The sequence below is a fragment of the Canis lupus genome, chromosome 22 (genome assembly GCF_048164855.1).
Source record: "Canis lupus baileyi chromosome 22, mCanLup2.hap1, whole genome shotgun sequence".
NCBI lineage: Eukaryota > Metazoa > Chordata > Mammalia > Carnivora > Canidae > Canis > Canis lupus.
Genome location: NC_132859.1, coordinates 610,188 through 635,125, shown reverse-complemented (window position 1 = coordinate 635,125; position 24,938 = coordinate 610,188). Strand labels below are relative to the sequence as shown.

Sequence of the window (24,938 nt, the reverse complement as noted above, 5' to 3'; positions counted from 1 at the left end):
TGGATGTCTTGGGAATGGAAGGATAGTCAACAACTTGGTGAATGTGGTTTTGACAATAAGGGCAAGTTGCATGCTCACATTCCTTGCCACGTTAGAGATTTTCCTGGTATCTGGCTGTCTCAGGGACAGGTTTCCATCACTTCACCTTTATGACCCCATTACCTACCCTTTACTGTCACAAGGCAAGGGCAGGGATACATGGAATCAGGATGGTCCCTAAATGTGACGATATGACAGTGGTATTTGGAGATCGTCCTCTGGGAGGTGATCAGGTCATGAGGGTGGAGCCCTCGTAATAGGATTAGTGCCTTTGTAACAGATTTCTATTGTTTATAAGCCACTGTATCGTTTATGGTATTTTTCCTGTAGCAGCCTGAAGGGACCCAGACGGTGGCCTTGGGCTGACGGGGCTATAGGAGAATTTAGAGTCTACTGAAGCGAGACCTGGACCTTCCCTGCCGCGATTTAAGATCTTCAATGTGCTAATAATATGCATATCTGAGACCTCTTAAGTCCCCTCTGTCCCTGATTATGTGGAGTTTGCGGTACACTGGCATTCTGATGATTTCTTTGTCCCCAGTGTCGTGCCTATGGCCTCGTGGGGCTTGGGGGTTCTGATCAGACTTTGGTGTTTTCTGCTGAAGTTGACTTTAAACGCCACGTCCCGTCCCCTGTGTCCTTGCCCATCATCTTCTATTATGCGTGTGGGGAAACGTGCCCAGTCTGGCCACCCCTGCGCAGCGGGCTTCGGGAGAGGCCTTACATGCACCCAGGTTCCCTCGAGCTCGGGTTCCTCAGGTCGGAGTCACGTGGTTTGACGAAGGGGTGAAAGCCCAAGGCAGCCGCGTCTCCCTTTGACGGACCATCAGGCAGTTTCTCAGGGTCTGTGCCCACAGACCTGTCCGACGTCCGGGCCCCACGAGCAGGGACTGCGCGGCCGTCGGGGAAGTCGGGCGGGAACCAGCCGCGCCGCAGCGGGCCTCGCAGGACCACCACGACAGCGCACAGGCTCGGGGGCAGAGCGCGCCTGGTGTTGGTCTGAAAGGGACCACTTTGTTTATATAAAAGACTTCCTGGTGTTTTAGGTCCATATTTCAGAGCTTTTTAGAATTTTTTCCAAGTAGGCTCCACGCCCAGTGTGAGGCCAGCGCAGGCCTTGACCTCCTGACCCTGAGGTCAGCACCTGAGTTGGCAGCGAGAGTTGGGCCCTTAACCCCCGGAGCCCTGGAGCCCGGGCCCACTTCCCCGAGCTGCCTGACCCTGCGGTCACCGTGACTACGGTCCTGAGGTCCTGAGGCGGGAAGGTGATCAGCCGTGGCGGGGAGCCCTGGCCCGGGCGGCTCCAAGCACGCCAAGCGCACGAGCCTGCCGCGCCTCGACGCCAAGAAAGCAAAACCCGAGCGCAGCGGCCCGCGGCCGCCTCGAAGCTCCGCCAGTGCCCGGATTCCCCTGCTCTCTTTCCGCCGCTTCGGGGTCCCCCTTAGCTCTGGCGCTGGAGACCTCCCGCCCGCTTCCGGCTTGGCCGCTGCCTCATTGGGAGCCACTTTCCCTCAAACTCAAAATGTTTTTTTAAAGAGTTTATTTTTTTCCAATAATCTCCACACCCAATGTGGGGCTCAAACCCACAAGCCCGAGATCAAGAGTCTTGATGAGGGCGCCAGGTGCCCCGCAAACTCAAAATTTTTGATCTAGCATCTAGGTCACTGATTTTCCTGTTCTACTCTATTTTTTCCTCCCACTCGAAATTTTTAAAGGTTTTATTTATTTGAGAGAGGGACACGTGAGCAGGGGGAGGAACCAGAGGGACAGGGACAAGCCGACTGACTGTGCCGAGCACAGAGCCCCACTCGGGGTTATCCCAGGACCCTGAGATCATGACCCACACTTGCTCTGCTCAACCGCTGAGCCACCCACGCGTGGTGTGTCCGTATATGTGACTGTTTTCTTAACTCCTCTGTAAAAATTTTCGAGTGTGGGGTGTGGGGTGCCTGGGCGGCTCAGTTGGTTGGCTCAGGTCATGATGTCGGGGTCATGAGGTTGAGCCTGCCTGGGGCTCTGAGCTGGGCCTGGAACCTGCTTGAGATTCTCTCTCTCCCTCTGCCCCGTGCCCCCAGCAAGCTCGCTCTCTCGAAAAACAAAAACCTTAAACAGAGATCGTCTATGATATTTACTCATAAATATCTAGCTAGATAGTTCTTGGTTTTCTGTCTTCCAGTTTTCTTTTTTTTTTTTTTCCTTATGATTTTTATCCATGAGAAACACACAGAGAGAGGCAGACACAGCAGAGGGAGAAGCGGGCTCCCTGCAGGGAGCCCGGTGCGGGACTCGATCTCAGGACCCCGGGGTCACAGCCTGAGCTGAAGGCCGACGCTCAACCGCTGAGCCACCCAGGAGTCCCCCAATTTTCTCTTTGGAGTAAAGAAGAGTTGATTACTTCGGTTAAGAATGGTTAATAAAGATAAGAACATATTTAATATAGTAATTACAGAAAAATATGAATATACATACACACTAGATAATGAGCATGAATTTTTACTTGACAACTATTAGTTTGTTAAAGTGGTGATTTTAGTAGTACATACGCTTTTTTTAACCTAATTATATCTTAAAACCCAAGGAAACTTAATCCCATTATCATTTGCATAATTATGTATTTATATATTTTAAACAAATACACAAAAGGCTTAAAAAGATAATTTTTGGAAAGTCCACAAACCAAAAAGCTTACTGGGTATATTCAACGTTAATGGATTTATTCTTCAAATCACTTTACAAATCCTTTATTGTGAAAAATGGATGATTTGCAAAAAGTACATTTGAAATTCATCCCTGAGACCTTGATCTTCCTTTTCTCACGTCCCTGGTCATCTGCTCTGATTTCTATGCATTTGTTGTTAATCCACTTAACCGCCGCTCACCAAGCACCTGGCATGTGCAGGGGCTGCGGCCCCAACAGGCCCCCAGCGGCCCGAGGCCTCCTCGCACCCGCGCCGGCGGGGGGCAGGGGGCAGGGCCCAGGTGCACCCGCACCGGCAGGTGGGGAGGGGGGAGGGCCCAGGTGCACCCGTGCCGGCGGGGGGAGGGGGAGGGCCCAGGTGCACCCGCACCTGCAGGTGGGGGGGGGGGAGGGCACAGGTGCACCTGTGCCGGCGGGGGGGGGGGGGAGGAGGGGGTAGGGCCCAGGTGCACCCGCGCCGGCGGGGGGAGGGGGAGGGCCCAGGTGCACCCGCACCTGCAGGTGGGAGGGGGGGAGGGCCCAGGTGCACCCCCAGTGGCAGGGGGCGGGGGGAGGGCCCAGGTGCACCCCCACTGGCAGGGGGAGGGGGGAGGGCCCAGGTGCACCCGCATCGGCGGGGGGAGGGGGAGGGCCCAGGTGCACCCGCACCTGCAGGTGGGAGGGGGGGGAGGGCCCAGGTGCACCCGCATCGGCGGGGCGGAGGAGGGGGGAGGGCCCAGGTGCACCCGCACCTGCAGGTGGGGGGGGGGGAGGGCCCAGGTGCACCCCCACTGGCAGGGGGAGGGGGGAGGGCCCAGGTGCACCCCCACTGGCAGGGGGAGGGGGGTGGGCCCAGGTGCACCCGCGCCGGCGGGGGGAGGGGGAGGGCCCAGGTGCCCCGGGGCGTGCTCTGAGGGTGGAAGGGCCCTGCTGTTTGAGCAGAGTCGGTCGGGAACACCCCACCGAGGGCGCGAACACGCGGAAGGAGCCGCCCGGTACCGCGGGGGAGCGAGGCTCGGGCCGGAGGGTCCGGAAGGGGCCGGGTCCCCGGGGCGGGGCCGGCGCTGCCTGCGGCCCCGGTGCTGCGGGGGGCGGGGGGTCAGGCTGGGGGGCGGCATCAGCTCCCGGGCCCAGGGGACCCAGGTGTCTCAGGGGACAGGGGTATCCCAGGTATACCAGGGACCCAGGTGACCCACATATCCCAGGTGACCCAGGTGTCCAGGTGACCCAGGTGTCCCAAGTGACCCAGCTGTCCCCCAGATATTCCAGGTGACCCAAACCCAGGTGTACTGGGTGTCCCAGGTGACCCAGGTGTCCAAAGGACCCAGGTGACCCAAGGACCCAGGTGACCCTGGTGACCCAAGGACCCAGGTGTCCCTAGGACCCAGGTGACCCTGGTGACCCAAGGACTCAGGTGTCCCAGGTGACCCAGGTGTCCCAGGTGACCCAGGTGTCCCGGGGCCGTTTGCGCGCCGGGCCCAGGACACTCCGCGCAGCCCGGGAACGCGGCCCCGCCCCCCCCGGAACGCCAGGCGCGCAGGGGCTCGCCCGCTGCCCCACAGCCGCTCAGGCCCCGTCGGCTCCTTTTCCTACTAGAGGCCTCGCCCTGATCCCCGAAAGCAGCGGCCCCGTCCCGCCCCGCCCCGCCCCTGCACCTGCACCTGCACCCGCCCCTGCACCTGCACCTGCCGGCGGCGCTCCGGGCCCGAGCGGACGCTCCAGGTCGGAACCTTCTGGCCCCGCCCTCCCGCCCCGCGGCAGCTCCGGGCCCGGCCGGCAGGGGGCGCCGAGCGGCGGCCGCCTCGCCCCCAGCCGCCGGAAGTGCCTTCCCTTCCCGCGCGCGCCCCGCCCCGCGGCCTTCGCCCCGGAAGCGCTCTCGGCCCGGCGGCGGCGCGCGGGGGCACTTCCGGCGTCGGCAGCTCTCACCTCTCCGCGGCCGCCGCGCTCGCGCCATGAAGCTGCTGGGGGCCGCGGCCGCCGTGGCCTTGGGGCGCGGGCCGCTCCCGCGGGCTCCCGGCGCGCTGGGCTGGCGGAGGACGCAGGTAGCGGAGCCCGCGGGGCCGGGGGCGGGGCTCGGGCCCGGGGCTGCGCGGTGAGCGGGGGGAGGGGAGGGGATGGGATGGGGAGGATGGGGGAGGGGGGTGGGGAGGATGGGGGAGGGGAGGATAGGGGGAGGGATGAGGGAGGGGGAGGTTGGGGAGGGGGTGGGGGAGAGTGGGGGAGGGATAGGGGTGGGGGAGGGAGGGGGAGGATAGGGGATGGAGATGGGGGAGGGCGTGGGGAGGGTGGGGGAGGGGAGGGGGAGGATGGGGCGGGAGGGGGGTCGCGAGGCCTCCATGGGGAGGAGGCCTGGTCCTCTCCGCCCTCCGGCCCGGGCTCCGCTGTCTCACACCCCGACTCGTGCCCCTCGGAATCCCCTCGGAGTCGGTGTGCGGACAGATAGCAGCCAGTCCCGGCTCTGTTCCCCTGTCGCTCACGCGCACGGAAATTGCACCGATCTGAGTTATTGGCTAATTGATTTATTGATTTATTGACTTATTCTTCAGGCCAACTGGAAAGCCCGCCGATGGTGCTCATCAGGAGTGATTCCGAATGAAAAGATACGGAATATCGGGATCTCCGCTCACATCGACTCCGGGAAAACGACGTTAACAGAGCGAGTGCTCTACTACACCGGGAGGATCGCGAAGATGCACGAGGTGCGGGTTCGCGGCTGGGGCCGGGCTGGTTAGAGCTCGGTGTTCGTCGTTGCGTGGTTAGGATTTAATGAACGTCAGGAAACCCGAAAGGTGAAAAGATGTGTTACCCCGAGGCTTTAATCGAAAGTCCTGTGACAAAGGGACAACTCAGACTGGCTTGCAGTGTTGTGCGGAATCTTCCGGAAGCGTCGCTGAGGGCGGCCTCGGGAGGTTGTCTTTTAGGGACACCTGAAACTAATAGAACATTGTTAATTCACTTAAAAACTTATGTCTTACGATATATTCTTCGGTGGCTGTTAAAATAGTATTTACAGGGCAGCCCGGGGGGGCTCAGCAGCTTAGCAGTGCCTTGGGCCCAGGGCGTGACCCGGGGGTCCCCGGATCGAGTCCCACGTGGGGCTCCCTGCATGGAGCCTGCTTCTCCCTCTGCCTGGGTCTCTGCCTCTCTCTCTCTCTCTGTTTCTCATGAATAAATAAGATTTAAATAAATCTTTTAAAAAAAAAGTATTTACATATTTTTTGATGTTATGGGAAGATGTTTATATTAAGTGGAAAAAGAGTTTGAAACTCTGTCTAGTACGATGTTAGTAGTTAGAAAGTACACAGATCAGGAAAAAAGAATCTTTTCATTTGGAATGCTTCTAAAAGAAACTGGCACATCATTGGGTAACTTAAGTGTCCGTTTCTTTAGAGGAAGGTCATCTTGTTAAATCACATATTTTGAAAGCCAAATCCCTCCCGCCCAGGCGTCAAAATCCACATGTCGTAGAGCAAGGAAAAAATGTGTTCTTTGAGCATCTGCCTATTCTCTCATAGAAAAAGACCAGCACCAGGCTGGTGGGCAGGACAGTGCAGAGGACGCAAGGTCGGCCCTGAGACGGAGGTGCTTGCTCTGTGTTAGCAGCTCCTGGGAGCAGCAATGGAAAGAGGGTCAGGCGGTAAAGAGAGGGCAGAACTCGTAATCCCTTCTTTTTGTTTCACAAGATATGGTCTGACGACAGCCTTCTCCGAAAACCACGTCGTTAACTATCTGTGTTCTCATTCCATCTCCGTAAAGATTTCTTTCCTTCTCGGGAGGCTGGAACAGGGCACTGAGTGGCTGTGCTTGTGTTTAGGTGAAAGGTAAAGACGGAGTTGGTGCCGTCATGGATTCCATGGAACTAGAGAGACAACGAGGAATCACGATTCAGTCAGCGGCCACCTATACCATGTGGAAAGATGTCAATATCAACATCATAGATACTCCTGGTGAGTTGAATTCTTGGTTTTATGGCAGCTTGTTCTGACAAAAGCACGTGTAGTTCTTTACCGTGACCCAGCTCATTTTTGAGTGTCAAATAATACTCCAAAGTGTGACGATGAATCCTGTTAGAGAAATCTGACTGGGGACCTAGAGCACTTCATCCTTATGTGGTTTCTTTAAAAAATAGTGCAAATAAATTGTGAGTAGGAAAGTTCTTGCCTGTTAAAAGCTGTAGCTGATTGAAAGTTGCCCGTGCCCTTGTAGTTCTTTGAAGAGATGGGCCCCTGGGCCTTACGGTGAGTAAACGGTACGGCGGTTACAAGAAATCCATTCTAATTAGAAGACTTAGGTCATGTGCCGAGATTATAAAAAAACTTGTAATCGTGCATGTTATAAAAATTCATACTGTAAGAGCCTCACACACTTCTTTGTTTCATTTAGGACATGTGGACTTCACAATAGAAGTGGAAAGGGCCCTGCGGGTGTTGGATGGTGCCGTCCTGGTTCTCTGCGCTGTGGGAGGGGTGCAGTGCCAGACCATGACTGTGAACCGTCAGATGAAGCGCTACAACGTTCCTTTTCTAACTTTCATTAACAAATTGGACCGAATGGGCTCCAACCCAGCCAGGGCCCTGCAGCAAATGAGGTACTGAACCTTACAAAGAACAGGAGGGGCTGTCATGATTTGGATAAGAAACCTTACGTACAGCTAATTCAGTGTCATTAAGTTTCATTAAAAAAATTTTTTTTCTCTAAAAATTTACGTGAGTATTTACGTGAGTGACTGACTTACCTTAGTAAAGAAACATTGAGGTCAATAGTTTGGTTTGTGGTGTGATCTCATCAGCTTTGTTCTCTGTAAAATGGGGAAACGTGGCTTAAATCTTAGGGAGGGGGCAGCCCGGGTGGCTCAGCGGTTTAGCGCCTGCCTTGGGCCCAGGGTGTGATCCTGGAGCGCCGGGATCGAGTCCCATGTTGGGCTCCGTGTATGGAGCCTGCTTCTCGCTTGGCCTGTGTCTCTGCACCTCTCTCTCTCTGTCTCTTTCATGAGTAAATAAATAAAATGTTTAAAAAATAATAAAAATTAAAAAGTAAATTTTAGGGAGGTTTAAGGTGAGTTCAGAAAACAGTTTGGCGATGAATGGATAAGGAAGATATGGCATATAACAATATGTTCAATGGAATATTACTCAACCATCAGAAAAAGTGAATACCCCCATTTACTTGACGTAGATGGAACTGGAAGGCACCGTGCTGTGAAATAAGTCAATCAGAGAAAGAAATTATATGGTTTCACTCACATGGAATACAAGAAACAGCGCAGAGGATCATAGGGGCAAGGAGGGAAAACTGAACGGGAAGTCATCAGAGCGGGGGTGGGGGGATGGGCTACGTTGGTGATGGGCACTAAGGAGGGCATGTGGTGTGTGAGCATTGGGTGTCCTATGCACCTGGTAAATCATTGCACATCGCCTCTGAAACTAAGTATGTACATTATGCTGACTAATTGAATTTAAATAAAAATTAAATTTTAAAAAAATAAAACAATCTGGTAATTCACTGGCTATGATTAGAGAAGTAATAATTTAATGTACATTCTGAAAGTACTTTATGTATTTAGAAGATCTTCTGTTTTAACCTTTACTTAAAGAATTTTAGTTACTGCGCTTGAGTAGTGTGGTGTATTCCCTTGGGTTCCTATGGTAACACACTCACTAAACAACAGTAGCACTTCCTTTCTGTACCAGTGTCACTCAGTCGTGGTTGTAGCACTTTACACTTTGCCCAATACTTTAGATTTCACGTAGTCTTTGAAAAGAATGGAAGTTTCACTTTTCACCTTTTGTAGATGTGTAAAAAGTTTGTGGTTGTGGAGGTTCCAAAAGTGATGTGTCTGATGACGAGAGAGAGGGTGTTGAAGAGCCTCCAGTGCCAGTACTACCGTGTGCACTGTTGCAGTGACGTGCCTCAGGATAGGAGCGTGACGGTTTTTCTTCATTGGGTGCATTTCCTTGGCAAAACAAAACCTTTTTACTTTTTGTCCTTGTTGCTTATGTTTTACTCGTATTTGACAGTGATGGACCGTTCCCACCAAGGCTTTGTCTGAATTCCAGGAAGATTATCTTTTAGCATTTATCTGACTGCTGCAGTTCTTTTTGTGCTCTACTCCCTTTTACCTGCATTCCGTGACTCCTATTAATTACACACATTTCAGAACTTCTGGATCTCATTGCCATGTGTTAACGTTACCACATACTCTCCTACATTTTGTTCTCATTTTGGACGGGCTTATGAGAGAATTCTTGAGGTCAGTCTTCAGGCTCTCTAATCTGATAATCATCTGTGTTCCTTCAGTTATTGCCTGTTTTTCTTTTTTATATTTCTGCAGTTATGTAATTAATTTCCTAAGCTTTCTCTTTTATTGCAATGTCTTCATTAACAGAGCTGATTACTTCTCAGTTCTTTACATTTTAAGTAACTCCTTGGAAGTTAGTACTGTTTCTTGAGCTCACACTCTCTTTCAAGCTATTGGTACCCTTCAGAGATTTGGTGATTCTTAGTTACCTGTTCATAGTTATAGATGGGGGCCTAGACTCTAGACGAAACAATGGTAGCTAGAGCATATTTCTTCTTGAGTGAGAATTCCTGCCAATGAATCCCTTCAGTGGTCGTGCCTGATTGAGGGTACAGGCTGATGATGAGTGTCTGATTTTTAACCTGCATGCTAAGAATTCTTCTATAAGAACTTCTGCTTCAGATAGCTGTACTCAGCTTTGCTAGACTCGGCTAATCTAAGAATGAGAGATAGGCAAGGTGATCCCACTATCCTTTAGTTTTCTGACCAACCACTGTTGACTTGTTCTTCCCCCTTCTGTTTTGATCCAGGATAATCTGGGGATCTGATGGGAAAATACTTATTTTAGAGTTCTTTTGTTGCCAAAATAGGGTGTTGACTTCTTGGGAATGGTGAGTTCAGTTGTTCCCAGCTGTTTTATATTTTCTGTTCTGAGCTCCTGATGATACCCCTCTCATTTCCACAACATCTGCCATTGACTTATTTTTATTTGTCATTTCAAAGGGATTTAAGGAAGAAAAAAGAGGTAAACATGTATTTTTATTTTTCAGGTCTAAACTGAATCATAATGCAGCATTTGTGCAGATACCCATTGGTTTGGAGGGTGATTTTAGAGGTATAATAGATCTTATTGAGGAACGAGCCATCTATTTTGATGGAGACTTTGGGTAAGTTAAAAAAATGTTACTACTATTTTACATTTTAAACATCAAAGAGAAGAAAAAGGATGATTTCTTTAAACATAGAGGAAACATCTTTTTAATATGTGGCTGCAGGAATATACTTCAAAATGATGTTGTTTTTTAATGCCTTTAATTCTAGTTGCTTTCTGTTTTTGCTAAGTATTCATTCCAAGGGGGAGAACATGTTCCTTTCTGGGTAATTTATGTCATGATATGCATGGTATAGTAAAAGGCCATCAGTGGGTAATTATCTTTTTCCACTGGGTAATAATCTATCTTTTTCCACTTGTTCAGTTATTCGTTTGTTGATTCCATAGACTTTTGTGGAGCAGCTGCTATGTCCTGGGTATTGTGACAAAAACTGGGAAGAAGGGATCCCTGGGTGGCTCAGTGGTTTGGCGCCTGCCTTTGGCCCAGGGCGCAATCCTGGTAGTCCCGGGATCGAGTCCTGTGTCAGGCTCCCGGCATGGAGCCTGCTTCTCCCTCTGCCTGTGTCTCTGCCTGCCTCTCTCTCTCTCTCTCTCTCTCTCTCTCTGTCTATCATGAATAAATAAATAAAATCTTTAAAAAAAAAAAAACTGGGAAGAAAATATGGATAATGAGTGCTCTATCTACTATGCGAGATTACAAAGTTAAACGATAATATGTAAACACAGTTAAAAATAGTACAAATGTGGTTTGGATAATGTAAGAAGCAAATTGTTAATTTTTTGACATATTTGATCCATCAATCCATTTTGAGTGACCTCTACATATAAAACACTGTAATTTTCCAGGGTTGTCAAACTTTGACATTCAGAAAAATCACCTTGAAAGCTTGTTAAAACACATTCCTGGATCCTCCTCCAGAAGATTCTGATTCAGTAGATCTAGGGTAGAGCCTGGAATTTGCATTTCCAATGATGCTGCCATTGTAGATCTGCAGATCACATTTTGAGGGACAGTGTTTTGGACAATATGGGAAGTCGTCCTTCATTGTGAAGAATGGCCCCAAGAGCCAAGCAGTTTCTCCAGAGATACTTCCTGAGAGGGTTTCTTTCTCTGCTGTGAAACTGGGATTGCTAGTCTAGCAGCTGAATGAAGGGTGTTTAGTTAACTGTATATTCATCCTCATCAGCTGTCCTGTAGGCAGGGAAAGGATGTAGGCTGTCTTGTGGATGAGGCGTTTCTCTAACTTCTTGTGTGATGATAGTGACTGTGGTATCACTATTTCTTAGAAGGTAAAGCCCAAAAGGACCGGGATACTTTATCAAATTTATTCAATGCTATCCCCAGCCCTAGAACTTGGACTCAAAAAATACTTGTAAATGAATGAATAAATCTCATTCCCCAAAGTCACAAGAGCACACATTTGTCTTCTAAAGTAGAAGCTCTTCAACATTGTTGTGTGCTCCGACCACAGAGGAAGTTTCTTAGTATACCTGCCCCCTTTCCCAGCCTTAGACCACTGGGTATATAAATATCAAAAGGACTCCACAACTGATTCTGACATGGAAAGCTAAGAACCAGGGAGCTTGCCAGAAACGATGAAATTATGATCTGAAGGCTGTTAAGAGCATTCTTTGGGTTAATAAGAATTATTTCCTATTTGCAGTTGGCTTCTTTTACTTTTTAAATTTAAGAATGTGTTTTCTGAAAAGCTTATTGTTTTGGCATTAGTTTTCATTTTTAAAGAAATACTTTGAAACCTTTGAGACTGATGTTTTAACATATCAAGTATATCCGTTTCTCAGTTGTGTATATTTTATTTGTAATTCTTACCTATTCAGCCCCTAGAGGAATAGAGACCTGGGTTAAGGTGGAAGAGTTTGTCATATTTAGTAACATTTTTTTTTTTACTATAAATTATTCTATGTTAAAATTGTGTGATTTGGTTTATTAGTGGAAAGAAATAGAATCAGGTCCCTGGTCCTGTTAGCAACTGATGTTGTGGTTAACTTGGTTGATAGAATTTTCGAGAGTCATATGAGTTTTGGGGTCTGATTGGCTTTGAATCTTGGCTCTTACATTTACTAGCAGTACAACCTTTACAATTTGCCTGTTTAAGTATTTTTGTCCACTATTCCATCTAAATTTTAAAGATCTACATTAGTCTTATTTGCCATTTTAATGCAAATATATCAGAATTCTTTCTCATCTAAAAAAAAATGTTTAGCCATTAGGATTTATCTTTTTCATTGGTGCTGTATAACGTTTGATTGAATATCCTTCAAGTAGTAAAACCATTTCTTTTCTTAGTCAGGTTGTTCGGTATGGGGAAATTCCAGCAGAATTCAGGGCAGCAGCAGCTGACCACCGGCAAGAGCTGATTGAATGTGTTGCCAATTCAGATGAGCAACTTGGTGAGATGTTCCTAGAAGAAAAAATCCCCTCAGTTTCTGATTTAAAGGCAAGTGCTCTCAAAATAAGTCTCACATAAATAAGAAAAAGAGGTCAGTTTTTTTGTTATTGTTTGTTTTTGTGAGAGAGACGTGATGCTTGTATGCATGGGTTTTATTAATGAAATCTGAGTAAATTAACATTGTTGGGTTTTTTTGGGGGGGGGTTGGTTTTTTGTTTTTGTTTTTTGACACAGAGAGACTGAGAGACACAGAACTAGCACAAGCAGGGGGAGCTGCAGCAGGAGAGAGAAGCAGACTCCCTGCTGAGCAGGGAGCCCAACTCAGGGCTTGATTCCAGGACCCTGGGAACGTGACCTGAGCTGAAGGCAGATGCTTACCTGACTGAGCCACTCAGGCGCCTTCGTTGTTGTTGTCTTCAAAAAATACTTGTAATGGCATAATACTTTTTAAGTAATGAGTTCTGTAACATCTTAAAATGGGGAAGGGAGGGATGCCTGGGTGACTTAGTGGTTGAGCGCCCGCCTTCAGCCCAGGGCGTGATCCTGGAGTCCCGAGATCAAGTCCCACGTTGGGCTCCCTGCATGGAGCCTGCTTCTCCCTCTGCCTGTGTCTCTGCCTCTCTTTCTCTGTGTGTCTCTCATGAATAAATAAATAAAATCTTTAAAAAATAAAATGGGAAAGGAGTCATAGTTTTTTTTAAAAAAGGATATTTGAGCATCCAACCTCTTGGGCATAACTTCTTAAGAAGAAAGAAGATAAATATAGAACTGTTGCAGGAAAAAGATTAAGTGACAGAGCTCCTAAATGTTCACAGACTAAATGTTGATATTTGTATTGTTGTACTATTTAAAAGGCTGTATAGATTTCTTCACTTGACCATTTAGCTCCTTAAAAATATAAAGATGATCTCTGCCTAAGACTGGTATTTATTTTTCGAATAGCTAATTTTTCCGTAGGAAATAGCAGATGGCCAGTAAGCACATGAAAAGATGTTCAGCATTGCTAATCATTAGGGAAGGCAAATCAAATCATGAGATTTCACTTTATCCACTAGGATAGTCATTATTTAAAAAAAAAAAAACAACACAAATTTTTTTCTGTTAATGATAGTAAAATAACAAGTGTTGGCAAAGATGTAGAGAGTGTGGAACTCGTGCATTGCTAATGGGAATGTAAAATGCTGCAGTCACTGTGGAAGAAGTATGTCTATTCCTCAAGAAATTAAGCCTAGAGCTACCATATGGATCCAGCAATTCCATTAGTAGGTAATAGCCAAAAGAATTGAAAGCAGGTACTCAAATAGTTATTTGTATACCTGTGTCGATAGCACTGTTGACAGTAGCAAAAAGCTGGAAATGACTCAAATGCCCACTGTGGATAAATGGATAAATGAAAATAGTGTGTGCATATAGTTGACTGATTTAGCCTTAGGAATGATTGATGCATACTGTCACATGGGTGAACCATGGAGACATGCTTAAACGACATGAACCACACACAGAAGGACAAATATCGTACGATTCCACTTATATGAGGTACTGAGAGCAGTTATCATTCCTAGAGACAGAAATAGTGGTTACCAGCGGTGTGGCCAGAGGGGTGGGTTACAGAATAGAGTACAGAGTTTCGATTTGAGATGATGAAAAAGTTCTGGAGGTGGATAGGGGTGACGGTAGCAGAGCAGTGTAAATGTACTTAATGCTGTCGAACTGTATACTTAAAAATGGTTAAAATGATAAATTTTATGTTTGCTTTACCATAAAAAAAAAAACTAATAATACTCATTTTGCCAAACTACTCTGATTTATCTTATCGGAGATCAGATAATTACTGTGTGTAAGACCTTGCACTCATGGGGTTTGTAGTAGATCAAATGCACAAGGAAAGAAGCTAACTGAAGCTGAGGATGCTTACTTTGTATCTCATGACTTGAGTCCTTTAGCTTTCATAAACTATGTAGGAAGATACAGGTCAAGCATTGTGTCCTGGGAGCCCCAACACAGAGTCGGGGCAATGTGTCAGCGGTCCCCTACACCACTCCCAGGTTCAGTGATTCATGAGGATCGCTCCGAGTTCTCAACACATCATCATACTGATGACTGATTTATTACAGCGAGAGGATACAAAGCAGAATCAGCAAAGGGAAGAGGCACCTGAGGTGAAGTCCAGAAGAAACCCTGTGTAAGAGCCCTCTCCCAGTGGGGTCATGCCGTGCCTCATTCCTCCAGCAGAGAGTTGTGACTATACCTATTGGTCATCTATTAGACACTCTGTGCCCTAGGATTTATTAGGGGCCAGTCACAGACCTCCTCTACCTAGCATGTACCCAAATAACACACTCCCAGGAGGAAAGCAGGTGTTTAGCATACGCCTCATTGTTTGTGCAGACATTGTACGCACAGTGAGCCATTCTCCGTTCTGGGAATGCTGGGAACCCTCCTGAAATCCAGGTTCCCAGACACCAGCCTGGGGGCCAGCCTTGTAAACAGGCCTTTCCAAGCACAGCTGTTTCCGTGCTGCTACATTGACTGTTTTCTGCGGATGATGCATGGGTGTACTTTCTGTATTGTTGGACATATTAGGGACAATGGAAAGGCAACAACTTTCAAGGGTGAAAATGATTCTTGTGAAAACAAGGGAAAGTTTTGGAAAAGTAAAGCTTTTGTTAGACTGCTGTTAGGAAAGTTATAATTTTTTTTTTTTGTTTATCTCCGAACTTCGTGTTTCTCTATTTAATGTATGTAAAGTAAGCTGGTAAGATTCTTTTATGTCCATACTTGCATATAAGGGAGGGGTGGAAAGTCAGGGTTGTGATCCTGTGGCTTAGGGTAGCTGAAGTGGTTAGTGACCTAGCCATTCCTGGATCCTAGTGACAGCAAAAACAAGCTTTTAAGATAATTTCAGGGCAGCCCAGGTGGCTCAGTGGTTTAGCACTGCCTTCAGCCCAGGGCGTGATCCTGGAGACCCAGGATCGAGTCCCACATCGGGCTCCCTGCGTGGAGCCTGCTTCTCCCTCTGCCTGTGTCTCTGACTCTCTCTCTCTCTCTCTCTCTCTGTGTCTTTCATGAATAAATAAATAAAATCTTAAAAAAAAAAAAAGATAATTTCAAACAGAATTGCTTTCTTGCCATGCATATTTTCCCCTTTTCTATACTCCCTTTATTGTGTGCAGCTGTTATCCTATTTTTCCATTGTGGTGATGTTTAGAAATTGTGGTTATGTTTTTGCTTTAAGCTTTTTTTAGATGACTAGTTTTCTATTTTTTTTTCGTGAGGACAGAAAAATAATTGTATACTGGTTCCATACTGCTGCTTCTTCTGTGGCAGGTTGTGGCCACACCACTGCTATTGACTTCTTCCAGCTTCTAAGACCTAAAGTTCTACTGCTCACTCTCTGAGACCTGCTTAGCCAGGAGGGCCACCTGTGAAACACACCTGGGACACATTAATAGTTTCTGCACTAGGGTTGGGGTAGGACCCGGAGGTTGTTATTTTAGACCCTGTTACTCTCATCGCTCTTAATTTATGAGTGATTTGTACTACTTGGCTTCCTGTATATGTGTTACTTAATTTTTTACAAAGATTTTATTTATTTATTCATGATGAACATAGAGGAGGGTGGGGGCAGAGACACAGGCAGAGGGCGAAGCAGGCTCCGTGCCAAGAGCCTGACGCGGGACTCCAGGATCACGCCCTGGGCCGAAGGCGGCGCTAAACCACGGAGTCACCCAGGGATGCCCTTTATGTGTTACTTAAAACAAATCTGTTAATTAAAAATTTTTAATAGATATTTCCATAGGCTTTGAACGTTTAAAAGTATATGAAGGTACTCAGCAAAAAAAAATCTCCCATGTGTTTCCTATTTGCCTAATTCTCTGCCTCTTCCCTAAAACAGGTTACCAGTTAATAGTTTTTGGTGTATCTTTCCAGAGATTGTGTGTATGTGTGTGTGTATTACTTTTCCTTACGTTTTACGTAATTGTTAACTTACTGTTTATGCATTCTATGTATGTGTGCCTATTTTTCTATATGTGTATATATTTTTTGTCATATTGAAAATTAATAACATTCCAAGAGTGTTGAAAGCTGTTACACAGTAAATAGCTTCCTAGTCCTGATAAAGAAACTTTTTTTCTTGTATTTTGACTTTAAGTTATAGAGCGTCTAACTCTGGTCCCCACTATAGCCCCTACTCCAAAGACTATCAGTTTATTTTATTCACGTGTTGGCTTGTAATTGGTTTGAAATACAAATTTTTTTTTTTTACGGTTAACTAATTATTAATTTTTTTTTCTTTTGTAGTGTGCAATCCGAAGAGCTACTCTAAACAGGTCATTTACTCCTGTCTTTTTGGGAAGTGCATTGAAAAACAAAGGAGTTCAGCCTCTTTTAGATGCTGTTTTAGAATACCTCCCAAATCCATCTGAAGTCCAAAATTATGCTATTCTCCATCAGGAGGAGTAAGTCTTGGAAATTGAATCTTTGTGCTTCAGTGTTAAAATATTTCTATATAAATTATAAAAGAATTTAAGAACAGTTCTTTTGATTAAGTTGTGCTTGTGGAGGGATTCCCCCCCCCATCCAATTTATAAAAATCAATCTCCAGTTTCTATTTAGGTAACACTTTGACATATAGAAAACTACTTGTTATACCACTTGCTGTATCATATTCTGTGAGTTAGAAGTATGATTTATTATTTGCCAAGGTTTACATCATTAGTAAATTTTTTCATTTGGCACCAGCTGTTTTCAACCACACCAAAACCCCCCCAAAACCGTAAAGATTAAAAAACAGTTTTTTTAAAAGCTCTCCTTGATTTTTCTTTTCTTTCTATACCATTTTTTTGTGTTTTTAGTCTGCTCTGGTGTTGTCATAAAGTAGTAACTAAGCCCTGAGAAGTTATTCTTACTAATGTCTTTCCGTGAAATTTCACCTATGTGAGGTCAGAAATGTTTAGCACTTAACCTATATGCTTTTTCTCAGAAATACTCTGATGAAACAAATTGATATAAAAGAGATATCAAATAATGTATCTCACAGATTTGCATTTCTTTTAAGTGACTCAAAAGAGCAAAACAAAATCTTAATGAACTCCGAAAGAAACAGTTCCCACCCATTTGTAGGCCTGGCTTTTAAATTGGAGGTAAGTTGCTTTGTAATGTATTTAATTGCTATGTGTAGAAATTTTCTTTTAAGGTGTCTTCCTAATACAAAATGACTTTGTTGCAAATTCCTCCTCTGAAAGTTGCTCCACCTTCCCATCTTTCCATACCGCCTCTTTAGAGGGAAGTTATTATACACAGCCCACAGGTAAGCTGTGGGGAGTTACGTTCCATCTCCTTGACAGAGTAGTATCCACAGTTAATTTATTTGGGATTCATCTAAATGGGAGAGTTGTCTTCTCTCCCTCATTTGTATTTTTATTTAGTTATTTCTTTATTATCAGTATGGCTTCACGGATATATATTTTGAGGTATAATGAGTAGAATGTTATTATTTTGTTGTGCAGCTTGGCCAGGTTTGGCTGTTGGAGCTCTTTTAGTTGCCTCCTGTATCCTTTAGACATTCTCCCATATTTTGACTATTTCCTCACTTTGTGATAGTACAGGATCCTCCAGGCTTATCCTCCCAGTCTCTGCCCTAGAAGCAACCATTTCTGTAGATGCCTTGGTTCTGTTCCTTTTTAATCCAGAATGGTATTAGAAACCAAGATTCGAGTACCTGGAATACTTTTTGTTAGTTTGTTGTTGGCTTCTATTCATCATGTTTTAAGGGAGAAAGATGATTAAGTTAGAAGTGTTAAAAGTGCTTATTTCTGGGATGGGATTATATTTTGAGAGCTTTGTTTTATTCTAAAATTTTTACAATATACTTCTTACGTCTAAAAGGAGAAAATAATTTTAAGTTAAAAAGTACAGGTAACATTGTGGTGACAATTTATATATGTAAAGCTTTTAAAAATACGCATTTAGGAATATCTTCTTAGGATTCCTAGAATGGTGATTACTGAATTAAAAGAATGGAATGAATTAATGTTTAATGGTTTATTGCCAGATTTCTTTCATACTCTCAGAGTTAATGTATTATTTCAGTGAATTTTTATAAGCATTGAATTATTATTTAAAAATTGTTACCAGTTTTTTAAGGGAAAATAATTAATCTTGCTTTAATTTCTTTTTTAAAAAATTTCATATCTTTAAATTCCTAATGGTAAGAATATTTTTCCAAATATTGATTATGCAGTTCCTCTTTTGTAATTCTCTCATTTCTTATTATAATTAGTGTCAAAATGTTTACTTATTTGAATGATCTTTCTCTAATAAAGATTTTTTTAAAACAATCAGCAGTTTAAAATTTATAGTCAAATATATCAGTCATTTTTAGTTCTCTCATGTTTAACCTTAGAAATCCTCTCCTTTGTATGTATTTCATATATGTTTTCTCCTACTTTTTTAATGATGGGATTTTTTTTTCATTGTTAATGCAGCTGGAATTTATCTTGCCTTATGCCGTGAGATGCACTCTAAATGTATCTCCTCTGCCTCCAAATAGAGGACCAGTTGTCCCAACTACTGGTTTTTGAACACTGCTCTATTTTTCCATTGTCATACCTTTTGTCATTATCATCTTTTGACAATATATTCTATGTTTTAGATATTTTTACTTTGTGGGTTATTCAGTTTAATTTGTGCTACTTCTGTGCTTTTTAAGTTTGGAGTATTTAATATGTTTTTATATCAGTCATGGTTAGCTTCTTATTGTCATAATACTTCAGAAATTTCTATTTTTATCCATTTTTCTAAATGAAGTATAAAATCATTAATCATATGTTTAAAAATTCCTCTTGGGATTTTTATTGCTATTGCTATTACACCTATAAATTAATATAGGAAGAATTGGCAACTTTTAAAACATAGTTGATTGGTATTAGTTTTTTTTTTAATCTTCTTTTTTTTCAAGATTTTATTTATTTATTCATGGGAGACACAGAGAGAGAGAGGCAGAGACACAAGCAGGCTCCATGCAGGGAGCCCAACGCAGGACTCGATCCGGGTCTCCAAGATCACACCCCGGGCCGAAGGCAGAGCTAAACCACTGAGCCACCGGGGCTGCCCTGATTGGTGTTAGTATTAAGGAGGAAATGATCCTTGATTATTTTATATTTTGTTACCTTTTTTTCTTTTTTCTTTTTTCTTTTTTTTTTTTTTTACTTTATTCATGAGAGAGAGGGGCAGAGATACAGGCAAAGGAAGAGAGCCTGATGTGGGATTTGATCCCAGGACTCCAGAATCACACCCTGGGCCAAAGGCAGGTGCTAAATCGCTGCTGAGCCACCCAGGGATCCCCTATATTTAGTTACTTTAAAGAATGCTTAAAAAAAATAAAAAAATAAAATAAAAAAAAATAAAGAATGCTTATTTATATAGTCTTCCGGGTGCTTATCAAAGTTTTTTTTTTTTTAAGATATGTAGTACACTCTTAATATTTCTAATTACATTTTTGTTGTCTTTCCAATAACTTACTTGAGTTTTATATCTTAACTGTATTAAACCGAACTTATAAAATAATATTAGAAGCCAAAGGATATTTGCTTATTCCGTACACATTTAAAATTATTTTCTATTTCAGAGGAATCAAGAAGTACCCAAAAAAACAACAACCGCTTAACTCATGTTAATGAGTTACTAACTCAGAGCTGGTGTTTCAGCGTATTAGACAATAAATCAAAACGTGTTTATTTTTTTTATTTTTTTATTTTTTTCAAAACGTGTTTAAAGTATACTGCTGAAATTGCAAAGAATAATTGGCGGTTGTTGTGAAGTTTTTCTCTTAATTTTGATTCTTATGTTTCTTTTATTTTCTTCTTTCTGCCTTACCCAACCTTGACTTTTAGGCTGGGCGATTTGGACAGTTAACTTATGTCCGTAATTATCAAGGAGAGCTGAAAAAGGGTGACACCATCTATAACACGAGGACAGGAAAGAAAGTGCGGGTGCAGCGGCTGGTTCGCATGCATGCTGACATGATGGAGGCAAGTATAGGTCCTTCCTGGGAAATCAGAAATTTCTCTGATGCAAATGAAGTAGATCTACTTTCTTTGTTTCCTGAGCTCCATAAGAAACTCGCTTCTATCTGAATGAGTTTTCCTAATGTCTTCCTTTTTGCTTAGATGTGCTGTAATTCTGACGCAGCACTTTGGTGTGGGCTAAATTAGCAGATGTTAAGGATACATTTTACCACTATTTGTGATTAGCTATATTTCCTCAATGCAAAGGTTAAGGAAAAGGGACAGTTCCCTACAACTTAGAACCCAAGATTCAGCATCTTTCTCAAGAGTTATTACAAAGAGTATAAGAGTGAAACTGGTTCTCCAAGGTAATGGAGAGTAATCAGTTCACACAGTGTTCCACATTGTTCAGGGAATTTACTTTCAGAAGTATGGCCCCACGTTAAAGCCCCATTAGCCTTAGAGCTCTTTATTCCTATTATAGAACCAACGCCTCCTCAGAAGGACCATGTTGGTGCTAGAATCCATCTGAAGATTTAAAACCTCTCAAATCTCATCAAGGAAATAAACTTTGGCATACAGCTTGAAGTTTTGAATTAGCTCTGAATCTGTCCTAGCCTTCTCTGTGATCCTTTAGGGTTAGGCCTTGGTAGAAATGCCAAGTGTATGAGGTGGTCTCTTCCTCCTGCTCTTTCCCAAGTCAGCTCTGTATTCCTGGAGAGGTTGATTAGCCTGAGCAAAATCTTAACACCATTCAGAAATATGTGGTAGTCATAACTCTCTCTCTCCTGGAAGATGAATAAGCAGTCTTTCAGAATTGGATGGTATTGCTATTTTGTGAGACAGGCAGCAGGGGGCATGGTCGAGGATTAGTGATTGTCACAGATGTTTTTATGAGCAGAAGCTAATGTTTACATCTGCGGGACGGTTAGAGGCTCAGGCACGCTTGCTCATTCATAGCCACAGCTGTTATGAATGGACTGTCAGTATAAATGGACAAAAACTAGGAAGCTTAAGAGGCACCAGTGCTTTGTTCTTAAATTTCCTGTGTTTACATGACTGCTTGCATCTGTGAAAAATTAAGATTATTTTAAGTACAATGGGCTGAATTCTCCTGCCTTTGTTTTCAGAACTTCCCTTTGCAGTTTTTCCATGTTCGTCTTTGTCATACGTAACTCATTGTTTGACTGTGGCAGCACATGGAATACATCCTTTTTGATGTGTAGAAATAACTTTAGAAGTGAGAGACGTGTTCTGTCGGGACTACAGGTCCTCCACGTAAGGATGCCATAGCTGAGTTTCCATTAAAGTCTTGTCAGTTGAGGTGTGGTCCAAATAGAGGCCCTATTCAAGATGTATCTTGCCCTGGTTGGGTTAGGGTATCACATTGGTTCTAGCGGATTCATTCTCCGTGGAATTCCTGGTGAGACTCGGCCATGTTTTTGTACGAACTAGGTGTTTGTTGTGTGATTGCTTTTCAGTTACCATGTCCCGATTTGTATTCCCTGCAAGTCTTACTTTGTGTTATTTGTTTATTTAGGATGTCGAGGAAGTGTATGCTGGAGACATCTGTGCATTGTTTGGCATTGACTGTGCTAGTGGAGACACATTCACAAACAGAAATAACAGTGGCCTTTCCATGGTATGTGTTTAATTTCAAAGCTGTTTATCACTTGAGTTTTAAAAGTCTGTGTTTTTATATAGCACATTTAGTACTTAAGAAAAACAGTCACAGAAGTTTTATTTCCACAGGCATCAGTATAGATTTGTCATGGCTCCTTGGATGTCATTAGACAAGTGCTCTGTGTAAGCTAACCTACTTGGTTTTTCTTAATTCCACAGTACTCTACGGTTTAGCGTGGAGGGGAAAAATCTCCACTAGCTACACCTGAACTGTGTGGCGCTGACTACCCTGAGATCTGCCTACCCGTGGTTGATGCCTCTAATTCCCGTCACCATAATCAGGCTAATCCCAGTGGACTGACACTTAGTGTAATTTAACAGAGTGGACCCTTGCCTCAGTCCCCCCGAAAACTGTACCATGTAGACTGGGGGATCACAGAATAGAACCTTACTCAAAGGGAAGGTGCAATTAGAACATCTGACCTACTACATACAGCCTGCCCCATGGAACTTAGGGTCCCTTTTCATTACTGAGGGATCCCAAAGGGAGAGTTCCTGCCTTTGCTCAAAGAGTTCCTGCCTTTGAATTCCCTTCATCCACTTCCCTTTTTTGCCGTGGTAGGAGAGCAGGTGCTCTGTGTGATCATCTGTTCATGAGGGTGGTCCCTCTCCTGAATTCAGTGAAGAGAGAATATGAGGACCTAGGGGGATGGGTAATTTGCAGTGAAGGAATTTAGAGTAGGTCATTTATGTTAAAAACTGGTCCACCCCTAACAGATGAGCACTGTAATAGTTCAGTGTTACGTGATGAATTCATAAATTTGTCATTTAACTTTTTAGGTATAAAATATTCTCTAGTGTCTGTGGTTCTACATGTTGATTTAAGATACAAAAAAATCTATACCGTTTTCTGTGGGATCTAGAGAAGGCTCGTGGTTTGTAAACAAGTATCGTGTATAAGGTCTTCTCTGAATACTTGTAATTAGTAATGTGAGGGACTGGAGGTTGTGGGAAGTGCTTAAGATTTGAAACAAATAGACCTTGATAGAGTCCCACCTATCCAAGTTATTTTGTCTTCTTTCCAAGCTTTTAATGGTTTATTGGTAAAACGGGGATGGTATCTGCTGGTTAGAGTTGTGATTGATTGAATGAGGTATCGTGTATAAAGAATCTAGTGCCCTTTCTCTGATTAATCAGTGGTCATGGTATATTTTGATTAAAGTAGCTTATCAAAAGACAGCAACAGCACATGTGGCCACTAGCCAATAGGAATTCCACATCTTCGCATTTGGGTTCAGTAGGATTATGTTTAAAGTGAATGTGTCAATAAACTTAAGGCCTTAAACAGTTAATAAACTATTTTTGTTATTTTGGGAGGGAAGAGATCATGTAAGTGTATGCACTTATTAATGTGTCATATTAATATATTTAATACAAAGCAGAGCATGATATATATTGGCTAGCCTAAAAATGTTGACAAATATTTGTCCTTTGTTCTTTTGTAAGTAGCATATTAAATTAATCCATCTCTGACCCAAACAGTACTGTATTAGAATTCTTCTCTGTTCTTTTAAAAAATATTTTAGGAGTCAATTCATGTTCCTGACCCTGTCATTTCAATAGCAATGAAGCCTTCTAACAAGGTAGGAGTTCGGTTTCATTCTCAGTAGAGTGCAATAAAAACTTGAGCTCTTTTCCATCTTTCTCCACAATACACATAATTACCTTGTGATAACCAGTAATCTTACGGTTTCTTGGTATTGAGATCAGTCTGTTGGTAGTAATTAGTTCTCACTATACTGAAAATTTTGATGGTTTTAAAATGGGCACAAGACTGTGCTAACTCTTTACAGTATCATTGGCTCCAAAGAGGTAAGAATATTTTCCTATATTCAGATCATAAAGGAATGGAAAAGGGGAAAAAGGAAAGTTTGTCCTAAGTTGTAGTAAAACCTTAATGAAGTATATTAAATAACTGCATAGATTAATTGCCTCATGAGTGATAATACATCTCTGGATATGTGGTAGTTAGGAAGTGTATGGTTATAACATGGAAAACCTGCAAACGGGACTTTTTCTCTTTTTAAATATTTTACTTAGAGCGGGAGAAAGGGGAAGGGGCCAAGGCAGAAGCAGACTCTCTGCTGAGCAGGGAGCTTGATGTGAGGCTGAATCCCAGGACCTTGGGATCATAACCCGAGCCGAAAGTAGATGCTTAACCAACTGAGCCACCCAGGTGCCCCATCCCTTTTTTTTTTTTTTTTTTTAAAGTAGGCCTCACACCCAAGTGGAGCCTAATGGGCTTGAACTCAGGACCCTGAGATCAAGACCTGAGCTGAGATCAAGAATTGGTCACTTAACCAACCGAGCCACCCAGGCACCCCTTTCTCAGTTTCAAATATAATGGTATTATGGTTGGATTTGATGTCATTTAGCTTTTTATGAAACCAGAATTGCTTGAATAGGGTCTCACTGGCATTACTGCCACTGGAATTCGTCCTGCTGTTGGAATAATTCACGTTGCTACGGTAATCGTTTGAGTTCTTAAGTTGCTTTGACATTCATAACAGTCATGTTAATATGGTAAATTGCAATGAATTCATTCATGCATTGAGTGAACATGTTATGACCTCTTATCTGGGAACTATTGTTTACTGAACATACTCTGATGTATTGTCTTGTGAATGAATACAGTAACAGGTGCTTCTTCCTCTGTTTTGAGGAAATGAGCTTTTCCATACTCAGTGTTGAAAAAAGAATGTTGAGGGAGGAAGAAATTTGAAGAAAGGCAAACCTTGCATCTTACTACACAGCGAAATGCCACAGTTCCAGGTGTTTTGCTAACTTGCTTTTCTCTTTTCCCTGAATAATCAGGGAGTGATTTATGCTTCTTCATTCCCAATTCAGAGTATATGTAAGATATTTAACTGTTGATAGTTCACAACAATGAAAGGAAATCAAAGGCATCAATATCTAAAAGGTTATTTGGTATCTCAAGGTTGTCTGCTTGCTGGAGTAAATTAAATCAAATAATAAGGTCATGGGATAC

The 24,938-nt window shown here is 43.6% G+C and overlaps 1 protein-coding gene across 3 annotated transcripts in view; it reads left to right on the top strand.

Annotated features, from left to right (window-relative positions):
* Positions 1-4,615: 4,615 nt before the first annotated feature.
* GFM1 (G elongation factor mitochondrial 1) overlaps positions 4,616-24,938 on the top strand; it is a 52,101-nt gene continuing 31,778 nt past the window's right edge. For all 3 annotated transcript variants that reach the window (XR_012014604.1, XM_072792114.1, XM_072792115.1), the window contains exons 1-11: positions 4,616-4,758; positions 5,263-5,415; positions 6,531-6,663; positions 7,100-7,304; positions 9,785-9,901; positions 12,155-12,305; positions 16,560-16,717; positions 17,317-17,401; positions 20,153-20,290; positions 21,807-21,908; positions 23,476-23,532. Coding sequence is in view for 2 of the 3 variants with exons in the window: in XM_072792114.1 (XP_072648215.1) it covers positions 4,669-4,758; positions 5,263-5,415; positions 6,531-6,663; positions 7,100-7,304; positions 9,785-9,901; positions 12,155-12,305; positions 16,560-16,717; positions 17,317-17,401; positions 20,153-20,290; positions 21,807-21,908; positions 23,476-23,532 (1,389 nt within the window). In the remaining variant the exon portion in view is untranslated. The remainder of the gene's footprint in view (positions 4,759-5,262; positions 5,416-6,530; positions 6,664-7,099; positions 7,305-9,784; positions 9,902-12,154; positions 12,306-16,559; positions 16,718-17,316; positions 17,402-20,152; positions 20,291-21,806; positions 21,909-23,475; positions 23,533-24,938) is intronic.